The 19,868-nt window shown below is 39.7% G+C and overlaps 1 protein-coding gene across 7 annotated transcripts in view; it reads right to left on the bottom strand.

Annotated features, from left to right (window-relative positions):
• The window catches only part of tnr (tenascin R (restrictin, janusin)), a 196,039-nt gene that overhangs the window by 43,700 nt on the left and 132,471 nt on the right, over nucleotides 1-19,868 (bottom strand). For 5 of the 7 annotated variants that reach the window (XM_025900162.1, XM_025900161.1, XM_025900163.1 and 2 more), the window contains 9 exons: nucleotides 16,713-16,863; nucleotides 12,213-12,391; nucleotides 11,857-11,947; nucleotides 11,316-11,416; nucleotides 8,301-8,403; nucleotides 7,418-7,507; nucleotides 5,387-5,520; nucleotides 5,166-5,295; nucleotides 1,957-2,223 (listed from right to left, as the gene is read on the bottom strand). In XM_025900162.1, the coding sequence (XP_025755947.1) occupies nucleotides 1,957-2,223; nucleotides 5,166-5,295; nucleotides 5,387-5,520; nucleotides 7,418-7,507; nucleotides 8,301-8,403; nucleotides 11,316-11,416; nucleotides 11,857-11,947; nucleotides 12,213-12,391; nucleotides 16,713-16,863 (1,246 nt within the window). The remainder of the gene's footprint in view (nucleotides 1-1,956; nucleotides 2,224-5,165; nucleotides 5,296-5,386; nucleotides 5,521-7,417; nucleotides 7,508-8,300; nucleotides 8,404-11,315; nucleotides 11,417-11,856; nucleotides 11,948-12,212; nucleotides 12,392-16,712; nucleotides 16,864-19,868) is intronic. The other 2 variants (XM_025900160.1, XM_025900165.1) reach the window with 2 other exon arrangements.

Consider the following 19,868-nt stretch of genomic DNA (forward strand, 5'->3'; position numbering starts at 1 on the left):
ACAGCGTAAAGACAGGTGCAAGAAATAGTGTACATCTGTCTCAAGATCCCCATCCAATCTCACCCCCTGAAAATCTGCCTCTTGTGTGTGCGTGAATGTAAAGCGAGAAAGCGAGGGCTCCAAGCTGCCAAGGTGGTGTTTGAAACCGGCATGTGCAGGTGTTTCTGCCACCGATGCTAAGTTAACATCTCTATTGTTTACTGCTGGCTCTCCTATTTTCTCCATTTGTCTCCAGCCCTCCATTATTTTCTCGTTTCATCCTCTTCCTTTTGTCCCCCTCGCTACAAAGAAAGAGAGCGATCCTCTTTCTTCCAGCTCATTGTCAAACTCTCCGGCAGGTTATAATACTGACCCTCTTCTCATTCATTTATCTCTCTTCTCTCTGAGATGTAAATAGCACAGTCGCAATCAAACGGGAGAGGGAGAGCTTCTTTTCATAATCTGCCAATTAAACTGGAATTTAGAAAGTCTGCAGAAAAATTACACAGAAACACTGCACGAATTAACGAGGGGTCGCGGTGGCGCCGCTGAAGGTAAAATAGGTTAATAAGACATGGAGAGAAGTGATAGAGAAACTGTAATTAAGATGTAAAAAAAAGAAGACAAGAATATACTTAAATGGGTGAATACACGGGAAAAACAAAACAAGCAGACTGTTCCTTTCTGCTACTGCACGGCCTTCACTCCATTAGGCTGACACTTGTTAGCCACTTGTTTTTTCTCAAATATCCTCCAACGTTACATCGGGGTTTTTGAGGTTAGCTTTAACTGTGCAAACCTCAACCATGTGATAGCACAGAGGAGCAAAACCTTTATTTTTGGCACTGCATCTCTACATCTACATCTGACCAGAAAAAAAGGAGAAAAATGAAAAAGAAAAGCCTCCAAGGTGGTTTCTAATTACAAAAGTCATTCTGCTGTGGTGCTGCGCAAATGAAAGCCTAAAAAAGCATTTCTGCAAATACATATTTAATTTAAAATCACTTTGTATTTCCATTTCTTAAACTAATTTTCTTTCTCTTTCCTTTTACACGCTACCTCATACATGTTAATTCAATATTTTGCTCCCCCCAAAATCCTTTCTTTCCTGTCCCCCACCTCTGTTTTTTTTTTTACATTTTATCCCTCATTTATAAATATGATTAAGGTGATTAGAGTATGGATCTTTCTTAATTGTTAAGTAGATCAAGCTAAAAACAAATAAATAAATACTGGGTACTCATTGTCATTTTACATGCACAAATACAAAGCATTGCTAATTTAGAGCTTCTGTGATGTGAGATTGTCTTGAATAATACTAGACTCAGAATATTTATCATCTTTGGGGTTTTGTAGTGTTGGCCAGACAGAACCAGTTAAAAATGATACTTTGAGCTTCAAGAAGTTGTGATGATCATCTTTTTTCTTCACTTTCCAATGAACTGGGACATAAATAACAACAGAATACAATGATTTGTAAATCTCGTAAAGCCATATTTGATTCACAGAAGAACATAAAAAAACATATTAAATGTTTTAAGTGAGACAATGTGCTGTGTAACATCAACTTTTTCTTAACAGCAGTCAACAAACGACTGGGAGTTGAGAAGACTGGCTGCTGGAGTCTTGGGTCTGATATAGGATTCAACACTCCTGGGTCGTCTTTGTCATAAAAATAGCATCATTTTGCTGGATGTCTCAGTTAAAACATTTCATGTGTTTTCTAATATGACTTTATGGGTTTTGCAAATGATTGCATTCTATTTACATTTTAAGTTTTTTCACAATCATTGGGTTGGAGTTGCAGAAAAATGCATGCACTCTTGCCACACATAGACAAACAAAATTACTATGACCCTAAGTGTGCATATCTACTTGGATGGAACCCCCACAAAGTCACAAACCTTTATTTTGCTGCTGATGTGTCTCTATATTCATCACTTACAAACTTTTTTTTCCATCATTCAAGCAGCTCACCTGTAGTGAGTGAAGCTGTAATGGGCTCTGACGCAACGTCCCCCTGTATTGTGATTAGACTGACGGTGTAATGAGTGGACGGCAGCAGCCCCTGGATCAGTGACCTCGTCTTGGAGCCATGCAGTGTCACCTTAGAGGTGTCGGTCCCGTCGGCAGAGCTGTAGCTCAGAATGAAGAGTTCAGCGGGCGGTGCTGGGGCGCTCCACGCCACTGACACAGAGTCTGAAGTCACCTCTGATAAGTAGAGGTGGGTTACAGGTCTGATTCCTGGAGGAACGAGGGGGTTTAGAGGTCACCGAGGAGCTTTCAAGGACAGGCAAAAATCCTGCTATGAGCACGAAACGTTAATGGGAAAAAAAACAGGCAGTTGCTGTCATTATGGAGATGACAGACAAGCCGTTAAGTGATGGATGAAAGCCGTCCTCGATGATGTAACAGATCGTTTATAATACAGTTGAGAAAATTAGCCTTGGGTGTAATCTTGATGGGGAAGGTGAGAGTCAAAGAAAACCACAATCACGTGGCAGTAATGAATTAATTGGTCATAAAAAGGGAAACTAATGAGATTACCCGCCGTTAGGATGAAGATGTGATGGGACTGTTCATAATAAGAAAATGGAAAAAGGATGATAGTAGCAGATGCTGTTGTCAAAATGTATGACCTGGACGGGAGATGATGTAATGAATATGAAGTAGTGCACCAGCTGACACAGCAACAAATGCAAGAGGACTTGAATTTAATTAGCCATGCGTGGATGTATAAGCAGGGGAAATGTGGCAACACTGACTTCTCCTTTCCTGAACTGCCAGGATTACAGGCATCCTGTGGAGTTTTCTTTGCAATCAATCATCATATGAAACCTGCATTGTTTACACTGGCCTGCATCTGTATTCTTCTTGGTGAGCCGCTGCCTTTTATTATTCTTCACAAGTTGTCAGTATGCATTACTGCCATGTGCAGTCAGCAGAAATTCTGTGTCACATAGACCTCACGATACCAGTGCCTGTGTGCGTTCATGATCTCAACAGTGGTGCAGAGACGGGGTACGAAAAAGATCCAAACGCGTCTCCAGAGCAGCTTTAAAAAAGAGAAGATTGCGGCTACGCAATGATTAAGTATGAAAAAAATGCAAAAGGGGTCGAGAGTCTGTGTGAAGCAAAATTCCACAGACATGATGAAGGTCTTTGATCAAGATGACAGTGATAAGCAAGTTAATGGTTTAACAGCAAGTAAGACCACACAGAGGCAATGTGGGTGATGTGAGATGACAATGTGACTCACCTTTGTAGGTATTAATGGAACTTTTTTTATAGAGAAAATTATGTTTCCTTAAAGAGAAACCCTTGTCAAGGATTGTGAAAAAACTTCAACTTAATAGTTAATAAAAGAAAAGTTAATATTATCTCTAGCTGAGGATGGAGGATCTTGCGACAAGCAGTCTGTGGAAACTGACTACACTATGAGTCTGAAAGGACTTTGGTTAAAAGGTTAGAATATAAAGATACTATTAAACGCAAAAATATGGGGTTTAGCATCTCCGGAGGTTGGCCTATATTAAAAATCACATCCCAATGTGACAAACTAAATCGCTTAATAATCTGTCATAATTCACTACTACACTTCATAAATATGAACATAGCTACTGTGACGTGCCCAGTGGTTTGTCCTGTTTAAAAGTCTCGAGATGGTCACTGCCTCATTTGTAAAAACTCACATGTGACAAAGAGAGGTGGTTCTGGCTGTGAAACTGCCCACTCATTGGCTATTGACTTGTGATTGACTCTTAAGCTGTTTCATACCACAGGTAATCCTCTATTTTGAAACGCAGTATGAGCAAGATTTTTGAAATAGTCATAAATAAATATGACCTAAAACAAGTGACTGAGCGCATAAACTCATCAGTGTTTACAAGGGTTTACAGAGGTCAAGAGAGAAAGCTGGTTTCCAATATACACAGCTACTGCAGCTATCGCCATCTGGTGGCCTTCAGACAAAGTGCAGGTCCGCATTAGCTTCATTTTTTCGGACCCAGAAGATACGTCCATGTTTTATCTCTATGGTAACTCTTACTGATGTGCAGATCGTGTATTATAAAACTCTGAAGGCATAAATGCTGGAAACATGCAAATGAATGCATCACCTGAGTTCACCTGAGTGAAGGCGGACAGATGTCTCCAATAAGTGAATAGTGGATGAGAAGATGACAGGTAATTTATGGTTTGTCCTCTGATTCTCTTGATCTGTCATCGTATCATTCCTTCACGTCTCTCCAGACAGTTAAAGTGGTGTTACCAAAGGAGTGCGAGATAACAAAAAGATTAGAAGTAGGATGACATGATTATGACGCTGCGGCGGTGACAACTGCCACGATGGCCGCAGCAATAAAGAAAAAGAGATGATGATAATGACACTGGTAAAGAAAGGAATGATGGCAGGTGATTGCATGTCCATCATCTCTGAAACCGGCCTTTGTGCAACTGAAACTCACGTCAAGCTTTCGGAAAAAGAAAAAAAAACAAAGAACTACCAGAGTGGAGAAGACTGACAGGCGGTCCGACATATAGTTGGGTGGATAGATGCGAGTTTAGAGGAAAACGAAGTGATTGAAAAGAAAGGAGCAACATCAAGCTGAAAAACAGGGCGAGCAGACAGCACAGAGCGTGACGGCAAAAGGGAATGTGGTACGAACCGGAGTAAGAAGAAACAGAAACACAAATACATTGAGATGCAAAAGAGAGGTGCAATTAGGAGCGCTTGTAACAAGCTCATTAGCGGGCTGGAATAATTTGCCTCTGCTAATTGCTCCTTCGAAGTCTTTCACGGTCCTCCATTTTCTTTAAGCGGGACTCCCCTCACCTGATGTCACACTTTAGTTCATTATATCCATCATTCAACTTCATTACACACTATACCGTCTTTAGAAGTGTTCTCCAGCTTTCTGTAGTAATGGGCTGAGCTTTCATGTCTTTGTCTGTGCAGAGACGCTCGTGAGTGAATTTATTTGAGCTCTTTATGAAATCTGAACGGATTAAATGAGTGCTGTTTAGGAACGTTTAGTTGAAGCTGTTGCAATGGAAAAGACAAAGGGAGATTGTTTGTTGAGGAAATGATCTCATCATTATGTTATCTGTATGCACGTCTCTGCTAATCTTCAGTGAAACCTTTAAAGTTAGTCCTTCACTATATGAAATTAGACTACGCTCCCTACCTGTGAAGGCGTCTATGGTAGCCGCACTGCTCTGCTGTCTTCCTCTTCTTGCTGCTACAGTGATGGTGTACTCGGTCCCAGGCTCCAGGTCCTTCAAAGTGGTGGTGTTGATGTCTTTAGGCACCGTCAGCTAGAACAGGGAAGATGAGTTAAACAAGGTCCAGATCGGACATATACATTTACAGTAACTGTGCTACGGTTATCGTTTCGGTGTTCTTTACCTCATTAGTGACGCCGGAGGCTGATGTGTAGGTGACCTTGTAGTGGTCAATGGGGCCCAGGACTATGCCCCAATTCAGAGTGATGGTGTTGTCCGTAGAGGCCGTCACAGTCAGATTCATAGGTACATCCAGAGCTAAAACAAGGAAAGCAACATTCAAAATTAAACTCAAAACTCCAGCCCAGATTCATGTAACACTCTCACCCTGAAAGATACATCTGAGTGGGTGTACATCGAAAAAATACACGACCTTTGAGAGACCTTCCTCTTAATCCTCCTTCAAATTCACGAGTGTTTATATTAATGTTTACTTGTTCTCAGTCGTCTTCTCAACTGTCTTTGCAGCATCTTCGCCCGTCACCACCTGCTGTCACTTGGGAGAATACTAATGTGTTGGGTCACCTACAGTACGTGCTCGTGTGCATTTGCATAAAACAAAATAAGAGTTCATGGAAATATTCACTGATTCACATTTGATTTGACATGTTTTTTTCTACATTTGAGCATTTTGGATTGTTAGTTGGGCAACGCACGACATCTCATATCATTAGCCTGGGATCTATGAAATTGTGCTGGATTTTTAACAATATTTTCGAATAAATTTAGGGCCAGATTTACTAAACGAGGCAAAACAGCACATGGACATAATCCCCAAACAGTGCTCACACGTATGGTTAGTTTTTGCAGGTGATTTAGAAAGATTAATTTCACTATCAAGCGCTATCAGTTTGCGCGCTTGAATATCCTCCTGTTGAGAAAAGATCTCTCAGAAATGCATATGCAACAGGTGTGGTCGCAAACATCTCACAGCCTTGTCATTGCATTTTTTGTAAATACCAACAGTACTTTTATTTAGGTTAGTAAATCTAGCTCGAAATGGTTAAAAACAAGAACAAAAATGTTGCTTTCATGATTTCAGTGGAAACATAATTACTGCTACTGGTTACTATGTCTTTAATTCATGTTTAGTTCCTGCTATACTCTTGTCTACTTGTCTATCTGTTGTGCAGTTCTCACATTAAAGGACAGACCATTACTGATAAAACATTTACAGCGTTTCCAATGGGTTTCCTGCATATTACCACAATGATCTGACTGTCTGCTTTAATCTTTTTGTATTTCTTGTATTTTTAAGTGAGTCGTTCTCTTCCCTGCAGAATGAGTAACCCAGTTTACCCAGTGGATCATCAATGTTTAATCCTCAGCTAATCATCTGCCGCCTTGTTTGCCTGAACCTTTGGTGTTTCACGGCTTTTTAGGAGGTCAAAAAGACATTGAAAAAAACTTGATGTAAACGTGTGTTAAATGAAATGATTATTTTAGCAGCTCTGGCTTAAGGTAACACCGGCGCTGCCATGAAGCTGTCGTCATAAACAGCTTTCTTAAAGCTCTTTAAGAGAAATGCGACAGATGTGATGCATGTTCAAAAGTTCAAAACGAGTGCAGGAAAAAGAGGCGTTACAACGAGCTTGTTTGTAAGACAAATGGAAGCATAATTTTTATAAAGTGCAGAAAACCTTTAGCCATTAAAATAACTGCACCTGGATGAAAGATGTGCTTGACGGTGAGCGTGAGGGGAAAGATTAGCGAGGCACCTCCACGCACTCACTTTTCAAGCAAAGGGTTACATTTTTTTCTCCTTTTAGCCAAACAACTCAACAACACAATAAATATTCAAATAAAGGATCAAGTATGGAGGTAAAGAGAGGCCCATTAGCAAAAAAAAAAGTATGTATTATAAGAGCTTTAAAATGTTGTAATGGGAACTTTGACCCAAGCTGACAACGCCAAACACTTCTCGAGAAGAGTACAAGTCACGGCGAAACATATTTTGCTTAATTTTCTAAAATGGCTTTTAGTAGTTGGAATGGGAGCGCCGACCCACAGCTTGAACTGAGAATTACACGTATAATAACAAATGGGCCCACGAGCCTGCTGTGATGCTGCGATTTCCCGCTGTGATTTCTGTGTTGTACATGCGCGAGTGACTCACTGGCTTTTTACAGTAGAGCACAAAGCATAATTCACTCACTCGTCCTGGCGTTCATTGTGGCTGGTGTGCTCTGGTTGCTACCTTTCATGGCAGAAATGCCAATGCCGTACTCTGTGCCTGGAAGCAGGTCTGAGATACAAAGAGAGACAGAGAAGCAGGACCTAATTTAACACATAACGTAGCAGGAACAAAACAATAATAATAATCACAGAGAGTGCTTCATGTTCTTGTCCTCATGCAAAGAGTTGTTTTTCATGACAGCCCCAATTAGCTCGACACCGGTGATGAGATCTCAGCAAATTTACATGTAGCATCGTTGTGATTTCTGAAGAAATTTCTTTTTTTTAAATCAACCGCACAACCGATCAGTTTCAAATCGGTTGAGTGCATCCACAGAGAGGATCTCGAGCTACAGAAATAGAGATGAAGAGATGAGGACAGAAAAATAAGGGGGCGGACGACAGAGATTATTAGCAGAGGAGAGCAGGGGGAGAGGGAAAATGAGAGTGACAGAGAATGGATGAGAGTGAGGAAGAGCATCGATGGCAACGAGCGAACAGAATAACACGGGGACCTTTTGCTTCTATTCTTATGCAGGCCGTGCCCTTTCCAGCACTCTGGCCTTTCAGAAAAAAACATCCCAGCTGACCCCATCTTTCTGACAGCCTTTCAATACGCCCGCAGGACAACAAGCGTTTCTACAGATACAATCAGTGGGCCGTCAGCCAAGTGTTAGCTCCGGAGATAATCTTGCCATGTAAAACACAGACACTTCCAGCTTCTTTGGTACATATTAGATGCATTGTGATGATACTGAAAGCATCAGGAAAAAGCAAAAAAAAAGGAAAATAGGAACTCTACAAATGTCGAGGATAAATAATTCAAGAAAAAAAACGCAAAAAAGAGATTATTCCTCACTTACCTGTGAGAGTAGTCTTAGTAGTGGCTCCCTCATTGCGCGGTACGATGACTTTGTCATACTGATCTCCTGCTAATGTGCTATAAACCACCTGGTAACTCTCCACCTACATTTAAACACAAAAATATTTACAACATTAAAGAGAAGGTAATGCCTGAAAAAGAATGCTCTCGCTACGCAAGACTTACACAAACAGTCAAAACTGTGTTGTTTTTTTTTTTACTGTGCATTGTTTGGTTTATTTTGTCTCGGCACAGTGTGATGTTTGGCTCTTTGTCAACACTGCAGTGCAGAATCAGAAGGATGAATAAATTTGCCGGCATCGAGACAGACTGTCTTTATAAGTCTGAATGTGTGGTTAGCGAGCCCTGGAAATATCATTGTGACAGCTGAGTAAAACGCAATTTATCACATTTTCATTCACAGCAAAACATTCAGTGACCATTTGCACCGAGTGAAGCGCTTGCTCCAGCGCTCTAACTGGCATTTTCCAAGGCAGCGAAAGGCAGACCCGTCTGTGTGTGATGATAACGTGTCCAAGAAGGGCAAAAAAAAGAAAAAGTAGAAGGAATAAAAAAGCTGTTTTATTGAAACAATTTAAGAGGAGTCATAATGTCAGAGGGATTAAGAGGAAATTAGTTGTTTTTTATAAAAAGGGCAAGGTAAACATGCAGCAGGCTCACTGATATAAGATGTACCTGCAGTATGAGAGCCGGCAGAAGCTTTAATGCATTTCAGGATGGTCCACTACACTTATTTAATGCAGTGAAATAAAATAGCAGCTTGCACGGTATTACACATTCAGTGACAAATTAAAGGTAAGCCATAATGAAGCAATGAACCATCACATGCCACCAAAACCGCTTCAAGTACCTTGGTATTGATTGGCTAAGGTCTTTTGGTGCACCACACTGGCTCTCAGTGCATTTTGAGTTTAATATTTGATTGTTTTTAAGTCACTGAATGAGTTAGCGACGCCTTACCTTCCTGATCTTTCAACAATGCACACTCCCAATAGATCATTAAGGTCAGCTGACCAGATGTCCCTGCCACTAAACCTGACTGAGTCTTAACACTTACTGTTTTACTGCCTCTGCTGTTTAATCTTTCAGCTGTACAGCACTTTGGTCAGTGCTTGTTGTTTTTAAATGTGCTTATAAATAACTTGATTTGACTTGACAGCATTCGCCCAAAAGATCTTCCCTCATTTGGTGTTTGATGATGGTGATGGAGATTATTAGACGGGACTCCCATAGTACGATTCACTTGATTGTCATACTTGTTAAATCATCCAGTGAACCCTCTGCCCTGTGGATTGTAACCCAGGAAGAGATCACTTCCATGTTTCGTCAGAGGATAAAGATGATTGCTCCGAACAATTTTGTATTGATTTACACTTGAACCCACATCAGCACAATCTCGCCCACAGACACCAGATCTCAGTGTATGAGTTTATTACTTTAATTTCTCCACCCTCTTTATATAACATTAAGTTCTTATCATCAGGATGGATGCAGCACTTCTATGTTGTAAACTCTCTCATTACTCAGGTCGCCCAGTCCACCTAAGGAATGTTGCGAGGATCCGATCAATCCTGAGCTTTAGTGGCACTCAGACTGTCGTTCATGCTTTTATGTTCTCTCGGTTAGATTATTATAATGGTCTTTTATCAGGCATCAATCAGAAAGCATAAATATGCAGCAGCAAGACCTCTTACAAGAACCAAGAAAACTAAACATATTACGCCGGTCTTAATGACTCGACACTGCCTGCCCATGACTTTTAGAATTGATTTGAAGATTTTACTCATTACTTTTAAAGCCCTTCATGGCCTGGCCCCTGAATTTATACCAATCATATCTACCAACCAGTGTGCAGCCTCAGATCCTCAGGCAAAACCTGATAACTGCTCCCACCTCACGCTTAAAAACAAAAGGCAATCGAGCGTTTGCTGTTGGGGTTCCTTTTGTTGTGGTATGAACTGCCTGAGGAAATCTGGCCTCTTCAGTATCTTCTTTTAAATGACTGCTAAACAATTTTGGGGGAAATTTTAGCATGGATTTTATATTGTCTGACACTCTTAGCTTAACTCCATCTTATCTTATAACTTCTAAAGTTTTATGTTGATTTTAAGTTATTCCTTAAGGTGGAATCATACTGTGTTTTAGTCCTATTCTGATATCCTGCATATCAAACTTGATATATAAATTGTTTTGAAAATTTCCATTTAGTTTGTTCATTTTTTCTGTGTTTCTAGTAGTTTGTAACACTGGTTTTGTGCATTTTTACAAATAATGTTTATTATGATTAATATTTTTATTATTAGATAACTTTAGCTTATGCTTGGTGATTTAATGCATTACACTGTGTATAATTCTATATATTTGTCATGTGTTACCTATTAAGTCTAATGATGATATAATTAATACAGCATCAGATGCACTTTTGTAAGCGTATGGAAGCCAAAATAAGAAACAACAGATGCTTTTACGCTGTTTACGACCAACACCGATATTTGGTCTGACAAATGTTTTCTTTCAGACATAAATAGATTTTCCTAACATTTATTATGTGTAGTTGTTTATTAGTCCTTACTAAGAAAATATGGTAATGCAGTTTAAAAATAAACTTATCAAAATTATTGGTTTATGTTCTGTCCGACTCTACTTGGTTGTTGTGTTTTGTTGCCAACAGGGAGTGTGCAGAGTGCCCTCTGGTGGACAAACATAGCAACATAAGCGCTCATAACATGGCTGAATGGTGTTTCTTCTTCTCTTCTTTACTTTTTTATAACTATTTTTTATAGTCATCGGCAATTATAAATGCAGCCACTAATATATTGGCAAATACCTCATATTAGCCATATATTAGCCAGGCTCCAATACACTTTTCATTACTGATGGCTTCATATTACCTGCAAACTTTTGGTAATTATGCAATCATGAGGACCAAGTCAAACTGGCTATGCTTCACTATACCAGAATATGCGCAGTTAAAAAATGTCAAAAGACTTCCTACCTCTGCTTCACTGTTATCCCATTCGAGCTCGAGCGTGGTAGAGGTCTTGGACACGAGACGCAAGTTCTTGGGGGCATCGATCTCTGAGAAAAACGATAAAGCTGACAATGTTGGGGACACTGAGACCCATTCTCAGAGATTGTGAACAAGCAAACAACAAACACAGGTCACATTACATTATCAGTTAGCCATATTTAGCTCTTCATGTTCATCAAACACATCTCTCTGTGTATTTTTATAAGGTGTATCCTCTTCAGTTTTCTGTAGAGTTTAAGTATCAACCACAAATGGATATTCAATGTGTAAATATGGCATCAGCATGGAAAAACAAATCAGCATAGTGTTTCCATAAATAAGTACTTTCTTCAGCACAAACTTCAGGAGCGAAAACATTCCCCTGAACAGATGTTTACTACTCCCTCCAATACAGATAAACAGTGTGGCGTATATTAGGCCATATGTCATTACTGTTCTACTCTCAGAGGCAGACGCAGGATCACACACACCAGTATCACCACATCTGCTTGCTGTCAGACCTCACCGGTAGTAAATTCAGTGGAAATGGATCCGCTCTCGTTTCCTCTTCTCACGCCGCTCACTGTCACCTCATAACGCGAGCCAGGACGCAGGACCTGTGGAGAGGAAAAAAACAAAACAACAGAGGCCGTTTAGTCTGTGTATAATCTCTTTGCATTATGTTTTTTTATGTATTTGTTTTCTATTTGTTTTATCTCCAGACACAGAAGGCAGACAGACTGTGAGATTAGATCATTTAACAAGCATGGCAAGTACAAACACACACACACACACACACACACACACACAGATATACTGGTAATACTATACTTGTGACCTATAATGACTCTAGCCAAGTCTCATTTCAAAGCGCACACACACCTGCAGAGAGTACTGGCTAAGTGTGGGCTGGAGGCGGAAGGTGGTCCGTGGCCCTTCTCCTCCCACGAGGCCGTAACGCAACACAATCTGATCAATCTTTGCCCTCGGTGGCGTCCACTCCACAAATGCCACTGTGTCCGACACGTCGCGCACAATCAGCTGAGTGGGACCATCGATCACTGCAAAACAAAGAAAATGTCTAATTATAAGGTCCTTCGGTGATGTTGTTACAAACACAGCACAGTCACCAGGGCGCGGTTTCCTTGTTAACCTTTCCAAACTTGATGAAGTACATGTTGACCAGGCTGGGTGTTACTATTTAATGCCAAACTATTGCTTGACAATTACTATTACAAGCTATGATTTATACATTTTTCACAACGCACTTGTGTTTTATCATAGTTTAAAAAAGTAAACTTTCATGCAGCCAATTCTCCATTCATTATATGCAAAGTCAACTACTTCAAGCCTTTTTTTCATTTTAATTTATATGATTATAGTTCATGAAACTCATAAATCCACTATCGTGGGTTATTAGAATATACGATTACAAGAACAATTACAAAATCAAGCTTGTGTTTCTTGCAGTTCTTATTAGGATTTATAGTTTGAAGAAGTGTCACCTTCTGGGCAATAAAATAAAATAAAATAAGGCAATGCAGAAGTAAATGGTCACTTGAGGATGGCCCCAAAGCAAATCAATCCCCACACACTCCCACATTAATAGAGATAAAAATAGTCTGGAGAAACAACTGTCTGGTTTTGGATAGATAATTTTTTCTTTCGTGACAACTGTACGAGAGGTGACTTTCTTTATGGCTTACGAATCTAAAACGCCTTAAGGCTAAGAGGTATTTATTATTAGAGGCATGGCTGCTTTGACTGATTGGTGCTGCGAGCTGTGTGCGAATTCAAGTCACTTAACTTGACCACTCAACCGGTGTTGGTGCTTTTCGGGGCATTTTAAATGTAATTAAAATAATATGGCTTGTTGAGCAGCTGATTATACTTCTGTAGTTTCAAAAAAAGGCTTCAAAATGGGGCTTCACCAATGCCTGAATACATAAAGTAATAATATAGAGAATCTACAGTTTAGACCAGTTGGAGTCACACCCCCAGAAAGAAACTTTCAATGGTAAACATTTGAACAGATTATTTACTGAATAACATTTAATCTGTCATTTGAATCCAGATAAGCTGAACCCCTAAAATGTAATCTAATCCCAAGAGGATGTAGTGTCATCGCCTTGAATTTAAGGTCTTTGTTTCATTTCATGCTTATTTTCCTCCTCATCCGAGCCACAGGAGGAGATTTTGGGCTGAATTAAATAAAGTTTGAAAACAACAAACAAACAAAAAGGTTGACTGCATAAAACATACCCAAATAATAAGTAAATTAAATTTCTCATATATATATATATTTGGTTTGGATAGAGTCATTATTCACTGGGAAACTACAATGCAAGAGTAGAGTAGGCATGAAAGTTGATGTTCACAGTCACTCCAAAGTTTCTGGAGCGCTGGATGTGGATTTGATATCAGTGAAAGCCGTTCTGACAGCCAGTCGCGAAAAACATATCAGACCTGACACACGCTGAGACAGTAGGATTTATCCGCGCGAGGTGTTAAAACATAAGCCGTGATTGAAGTCTTTCCATGCTGATTGCTAGAAAACAACACTTATCAAGTGCGCAGGGCTCAAAATACATCAAGGGAAAACACAAATGTCTGACAGAGGAGGGATTCACTAAACATTTTCTCTGCACTTGTTACAGCATCTATGCCAATACACAGACATTTTGTCAAGGTAATGGGGTGTTAGAGAATGTGATAATTAGCACTTTATTTCATTAACCTGTTAATTACTTCTTTCTGCAGAAGCTACGGTTTAACATCTGCTACGTTTAACATATTGTCTGGGAAAATGTAGGAGCGTTTGATCTCAAATTGAAACTTTTTTGGATAAATTTGCTGCCGTTAAAAGAAGCTCAGAGCTTAAAATGAAATGGCATTCCCGCACAGTTCATGTCACTTAATTTGAAGTAATCAGCTTTTCGGTTCCGTTTGAAAAATGCGTGAAATTTTTAAATGTTGAGGTACTGACCAACAGAAAACTCCACAATGGATAGTTCAGTATACGTATTTTTTAATTGAAAGCACCATGCTGTGCTGTAAAACCATAATTATTTTCCGCTGCTCGACCCTGTGGGAACTCAGGTGAAAGGCAGATCTCACACACTGGGTGATGTAGAGCCAGTTTTCTTTTCTTTCAAATCTTTTTTTTTTCTCTTCTTTTTAGTTTTCTGAGGTCTAAATAAGTCTCAGACTAAGGCCTGACATATTGCAGGTCCGGCCTGAATCTTGATGTATTAGAAATTGGCCCCAAGGGTCTCGTCCTAGAAAGCATCCCGAGGAAGACAGTTGCTGAGAACCAGTTCCCAAACATCAGCTGCGCTCACTCTCTGGCTTTTCCTCTGACTCCTCATGGCGCTACGCTGTCTCGGAGGAAGGATAAATCGTTGCTATAAATTATTTAGTTACTTCAAATTTGTCTTTTCCTCTTTCTTTATCCAATACGGTGTCATAGAGTGGGCTGCTGTAAAAAAATAATGAGCGGGTGCCATGAATTATTAATCGATACTTAATTACAACCCAAGAAATGAACAAAGACTTGACAGGAAATTGATGGTGTTTTGACTGTGCATATCAGAGGCTGAATTGTTATGGAGGAGATTTGAATTGGATCTATTACAGCTGTCTAAGTAGTGTCGCATGTGTGAGGAGTGGGGGGGGCAATACTTCAGTGAGGTTTACGTCAGGGGCCTAAATGGTTTGCAGAGCAAATACGTCAAGGTGACACTCGCTGCTTTGCCGAGCGTACAGTGAGACGGGAGAGTGCAGGGAAAGCTGTGCTACGGTTTATGTTGAAGTGATTAGCTAATTAACTGATTAACAGAAAACTGCTTGTAAACATTTATGCAATTTGATTAAATATTTAGGTTTAGCACAAAATATGCTAAACTGTTACTTTTTTTTCACTTTACAATTACAGGGATTAAGCAAAATAAACAAAACGAAACCCCAAAAATCATCAGACTGAACTTATTTTTTGGCCTAATCACGTTCCCAGTTTACCGAGGATAAAAACTGATTTAGCTTAAAAGGGTAAAAAACATGGTGAGCAGATTCTGAAAAGGATGACTGAAAGAAATTATGGTTGATCAGCGTCAGATTTTATAATCCCAATTCCAAAAAAGGTGGGACGCTGTGTAAAATGTTCATAAACAGCAGAATCTCTTCTAATATTCATAATCAAATATATAAGATCTTTAAATTTTACTATTTTATGAAAAATATTGGCTCATTTTCAATTTGAAGACCAGCTGCTTGTCCCACTTTTGTCTGCTGTATGATTCACTCAACAGTTGTGGGTCTTCTTTGTTTTATTTTTCATGTTTTTATGTGTTTAAACTTGGAGAAACTTTTCTACTATGAAGCCATTCTGTTGTAATAGCTGCAGCTTGTAGTTTAGCATTGTCTTGCTGAAATATGCAAGGCCTTCCCTGAAAAATACGTCATCTGGATGGGAGCACATGTTGCTTTAAAACCAGTTTCCACCTTTCAGCATTCATGGTGAGCTTCCACATGTGCAAGCTGTCAGTGATATAGGCACTAATGCAATGCCATACCATCAAAGACGCAGGCTTTTGAACTGAGGACTGATGACAACCTAGTCATTTTTAGTCCCTCTTTAGTCCAGAGAATCTGGCGTCCATGATTCTCAAAAAGAATTTCAAATTTTAACCACAAAACAATTTTCCACTTTGCCTCAGTCTATTTTAAATGAGCTTCAGCTCAGAGAAGATTATCATCACCACATATGGCTTCTTCTTTGCATGGCAGAGCTTTAACCTGCATCTGCTGATTGCATTGTGAACTGTGTTCACATATAATGATATTTGAAAGTGTTCCTCAGCCCATGCTGTGATTTCCATGCTGGCTGAGGGTCTGAAGATCATGCACAGTACTGAGTTTCAGTCTTGTCCCTTGCACACTGATATCTCCAGATTCTCTGAACCTTTTGAGGATATTATACACGTACGACATATGACAACACACATTATTCTGAAGTTATTCCCTGATTTGTAGATGCAGTGTTTTTATGGAGCAATGAAACTCTGCCCATCTTTACTTTTTAAGATGATCTTTTTAGTCCTGTTGCCAGGTAACCGAATTATGTGCAAAACGTTCCTCCAGTTGTTTTTTAGTACTACTTAGAACTATTTTTTTTCATGAAATAATAAAATAACTCAGTTTAAACATTTTATATGTTTTCTATGTTCTGTCATAAATAAAACATGGATTTATGAAATTTGCAAAAAATGGCCTTTTGTTTTAATGCACATTTTGCACAGCAGCCTACCATTAAATACAAATTTTGGTGGTTATAATATCATAGCTAATTGTTGTTAATTTACAGCTTCCAAGCAGAATACATACATGTTGTGACAGTAGCTGTGACTGGCTGGCTTCGACCTTGGTCCCGGAGCGCCACCAGGTTCACTGTATATTCTTCGCCTGGCCTCAGACCAGTTTGCACAAACGATGTGATGGTGCTGGGCAGCTGTGTAGTCATCCCTCCATCATTGTCCTGGGAGAAAAGCAAGGATTAAAGCGACAAAGGGGAAGGAAGAGAGACAGAGAGCTCCTATCTGTTGCACAATGTTTTAATTTTTCAGTAAATGTCAGCAACTGTGTGGCACAAACAACGTCTCTCAGTGAAGGTAAGAAAAATGCCCTCCCCCAATGACAGAACTTCTGCAGCTAATTTACATCCAGAACATTTTCTGTGTTGTATGCTTAAACTTTTGGAAGGTTTAGCACATTAAATTCCCAAACCGAATATCAAACGGGCTAGAGTGATATTTGTCTGGCCATGTTCTGCAAAGGCAGCACTCTGTGCGTTTCCAAAGGCCTGTCACTCATCCACACAGAGTCACAGCCATTCCCAGCTGTTCTCAGAGAGCCAGCGTTGCAAATGCACTACCTGCCATCACACAGATGTTACACCCACTGCTGGTCCGAGATCTCCAAACCCCTGCGCTGTGACGGTTGGTATTAAAACAGAACATACAACAGCTTGCTGCTTTCCTGAATCAAATCTGTAATTAGAGATGTAATCCATTTAATCACCTCAGCTCAATTACCAGGGTGGGCAGTAACACACACAATGGTAATGTTCCAACAACAAGTGGTGTTCAATCTCAATAATAATACAGTTTCATGGAGGTAATGCTAAATTAAGCAAAATGAATCACCACAAAACTATATCCCACTCCCATCTCATGTGTCACTTTGCTCGTAATTAGTCGTCATTATCTGTGCCGACAAGATCGCTTTGACGACTTAGTCCCTTGTATTTTTATTGCTTCCGTTTCACTGGATGAAAAGAAAATGTAGCAATTTAACTGCCCATTCATACATTCACTGTTTTTGTTCTTTTCTAATGATAAAAACTAGCGGGAAGTATTTTAGTCATCTCACAATTCAGAGGAAAAAATGCTGTACAACAAATACATCTCATTTGTTTACAGTTACCTGGGCTGAAAACTTCTGTGTGAAAATCATTCATTATCCTTTTTAAATAGACAGCCATAGACGGAACAAGGAAGATCGAAGTGTTCCCCCAGCCCGACACACAAAAGTACAGTCTGTTATTCAAAGGAACGGTGACACTGCTTCCGGAAAAGACGTTCCCGTCTTTTGTCTTTTAAATGTCATGTTTAATGCTGTGAGCACAAATATCAAAAAATCATCAACTTTTGTTGTCTTAAGTTGAGCAGCACTTCCTCAAAGACTAGTAGGAGAAAGTTAACAACGTGTGTGCACATGCTCGTTTGTTATCCTCTCATTTATTAACACAATTCTTTTTAAGGTGATTTGAGAAAAATAGACGTGAATTGAAGTTTTTCATGGTTGCATTTTTTTAAAGTTGAAAGAGTTCTTACGGAAAAGAAATATGTCACTAATGAACACAAAAATTGTTTAATGTCAATATGTGACTGCAATATCTGTACAATAACACCAGCCCTAGTATTCAGTTGCCGACTGACTGATTCTTCTGCTTTTTCTTCTTCTTCTTGCTACCTTTTATCTCATCTTTTCCCTTCCATCCTTTTCTATCCCACCAACCATCTACATGTCCGTGGTTCTCCGCTTTTCCTCTTCCCTGGCAGCTCCATCTTCAGCATCCTTTTGCCAGTGAATCCACATTCCCACCCCACCTGCACATGTCCAAACCCTCTCAGCCTCCCTTCTCTTTCTTTGTCTCCAAACTGCTCAACCTGAGCCGTCCCTCCGATATACCATTGCCTTTCTTTGTAGTGTTATCTATTTTTTATTGAATTACAAAATACAACATATGAGATGTTGCAGTACTGCACGGATGCAGTACAAAAACCCTGGCAGCATATTACATTATGGGAATGTACCATATATACTGTGCTATAGCAGTTTCTAACACTATTAATGGTGGGTCCTAAAGCTCACCTTCCCCCCTTCCCTCTCTCTTTGTTTCCTTTTTACAGGGTAGTGAGTTTTGTGTTTGTTCGCATAGGCCAAAGCTTTCATGCCTACTTCCATTACAAGATTGTCAAAATTCACAATCCCTACTGCTGGATTAAACCCACCAGGGGTGGGACTGCCAACTCATAATATGATTTCCCCTGCGGCTGGAGAGAGAGGGAGGGAGGGAAAGCAAGGCACGATTGAGGAAAGAATATAAAAAAGAGAGAGAGAGAGCGAGGGATATGAGAGAGGTGAAACAAAAAGGGATGGAGGGCAGTTTGAAGGGGTAGAAAAAAACAGTTACAGATTTCAACCAAGGGGTGTTGGATGGAAAATAGAAACAAGGGATTAGGTGGAAAGGGCCAGGGGGATGGGAGAACACAACAGTGATGAGACATGAAGGAATGGACAGACCAAAGGAGGATGGGAACACTAAAAGCAATAAAATAAAATTAAGATGAGCACTTTTCTTTAACTTACTATCCTTAAAAGGGCTTGAAAAACAAACACACAAAAGCATCTTAACATCAGATTTGAGGCTTAGTGCCTGGCTGGACCAAAGGATATCTCTCTTGAGAACACCTTAAAGGAGAAAACCAATTACTGTGAGAGGGGACAAGATTAGAGTTCAGAGTACCTGAGTTTACAGCAGGAATTAGAAAGAGAAAGGCTTTTGCTTTTTGGCTTTGAACCTGGCCCTAATATGGCTTCGCGAAGGGTTATTCAGGAAAAAAGACTTTAATGGCTCATCCATCTAATAGCCAATAAGCTTAAGACAATCCGCTCGTTTAATTTGGTATGGGCTTTAAACCCCCAAGAAAACCTAAATCCATGCAGTTTTCTCCCCGTTTCTACAGACATTCAAAGCTAAAGTATGGTATTAGTGTGATTTGAAAACAATTATTTCCAATCAAGATTTCACAAGCAAAACCTTGAAAAATAAAGAGAGTGTGCAAATATGTATCTAAACCATAAATAACTCTTTATTTCTTCTGTTCATCTCACACACACACGGACATTAGGCGAGACTCGTGTACTCTCGCTTCTGAATGGGCAGATGTCACACGGTGCTGAACTATATTATCAATC

Source organism: Oreochromis niloticus, linkage group LG18 (genome assembly GCF_001858045.2).
Source record: "Oreochromis niloticus isolate F11D_XX linkage group LG18, O_niloticus_UMD_NMBU, whole genome shotgun sequence".
In the NCBI taxonomy this organism is placed as follows: domain Eukaryota; kingdom Metazoa; phylum Chordata; class Actinopteri; order Cichliformes; family Cichlidae; genus Oreochromis; species Oreochromis niloticus.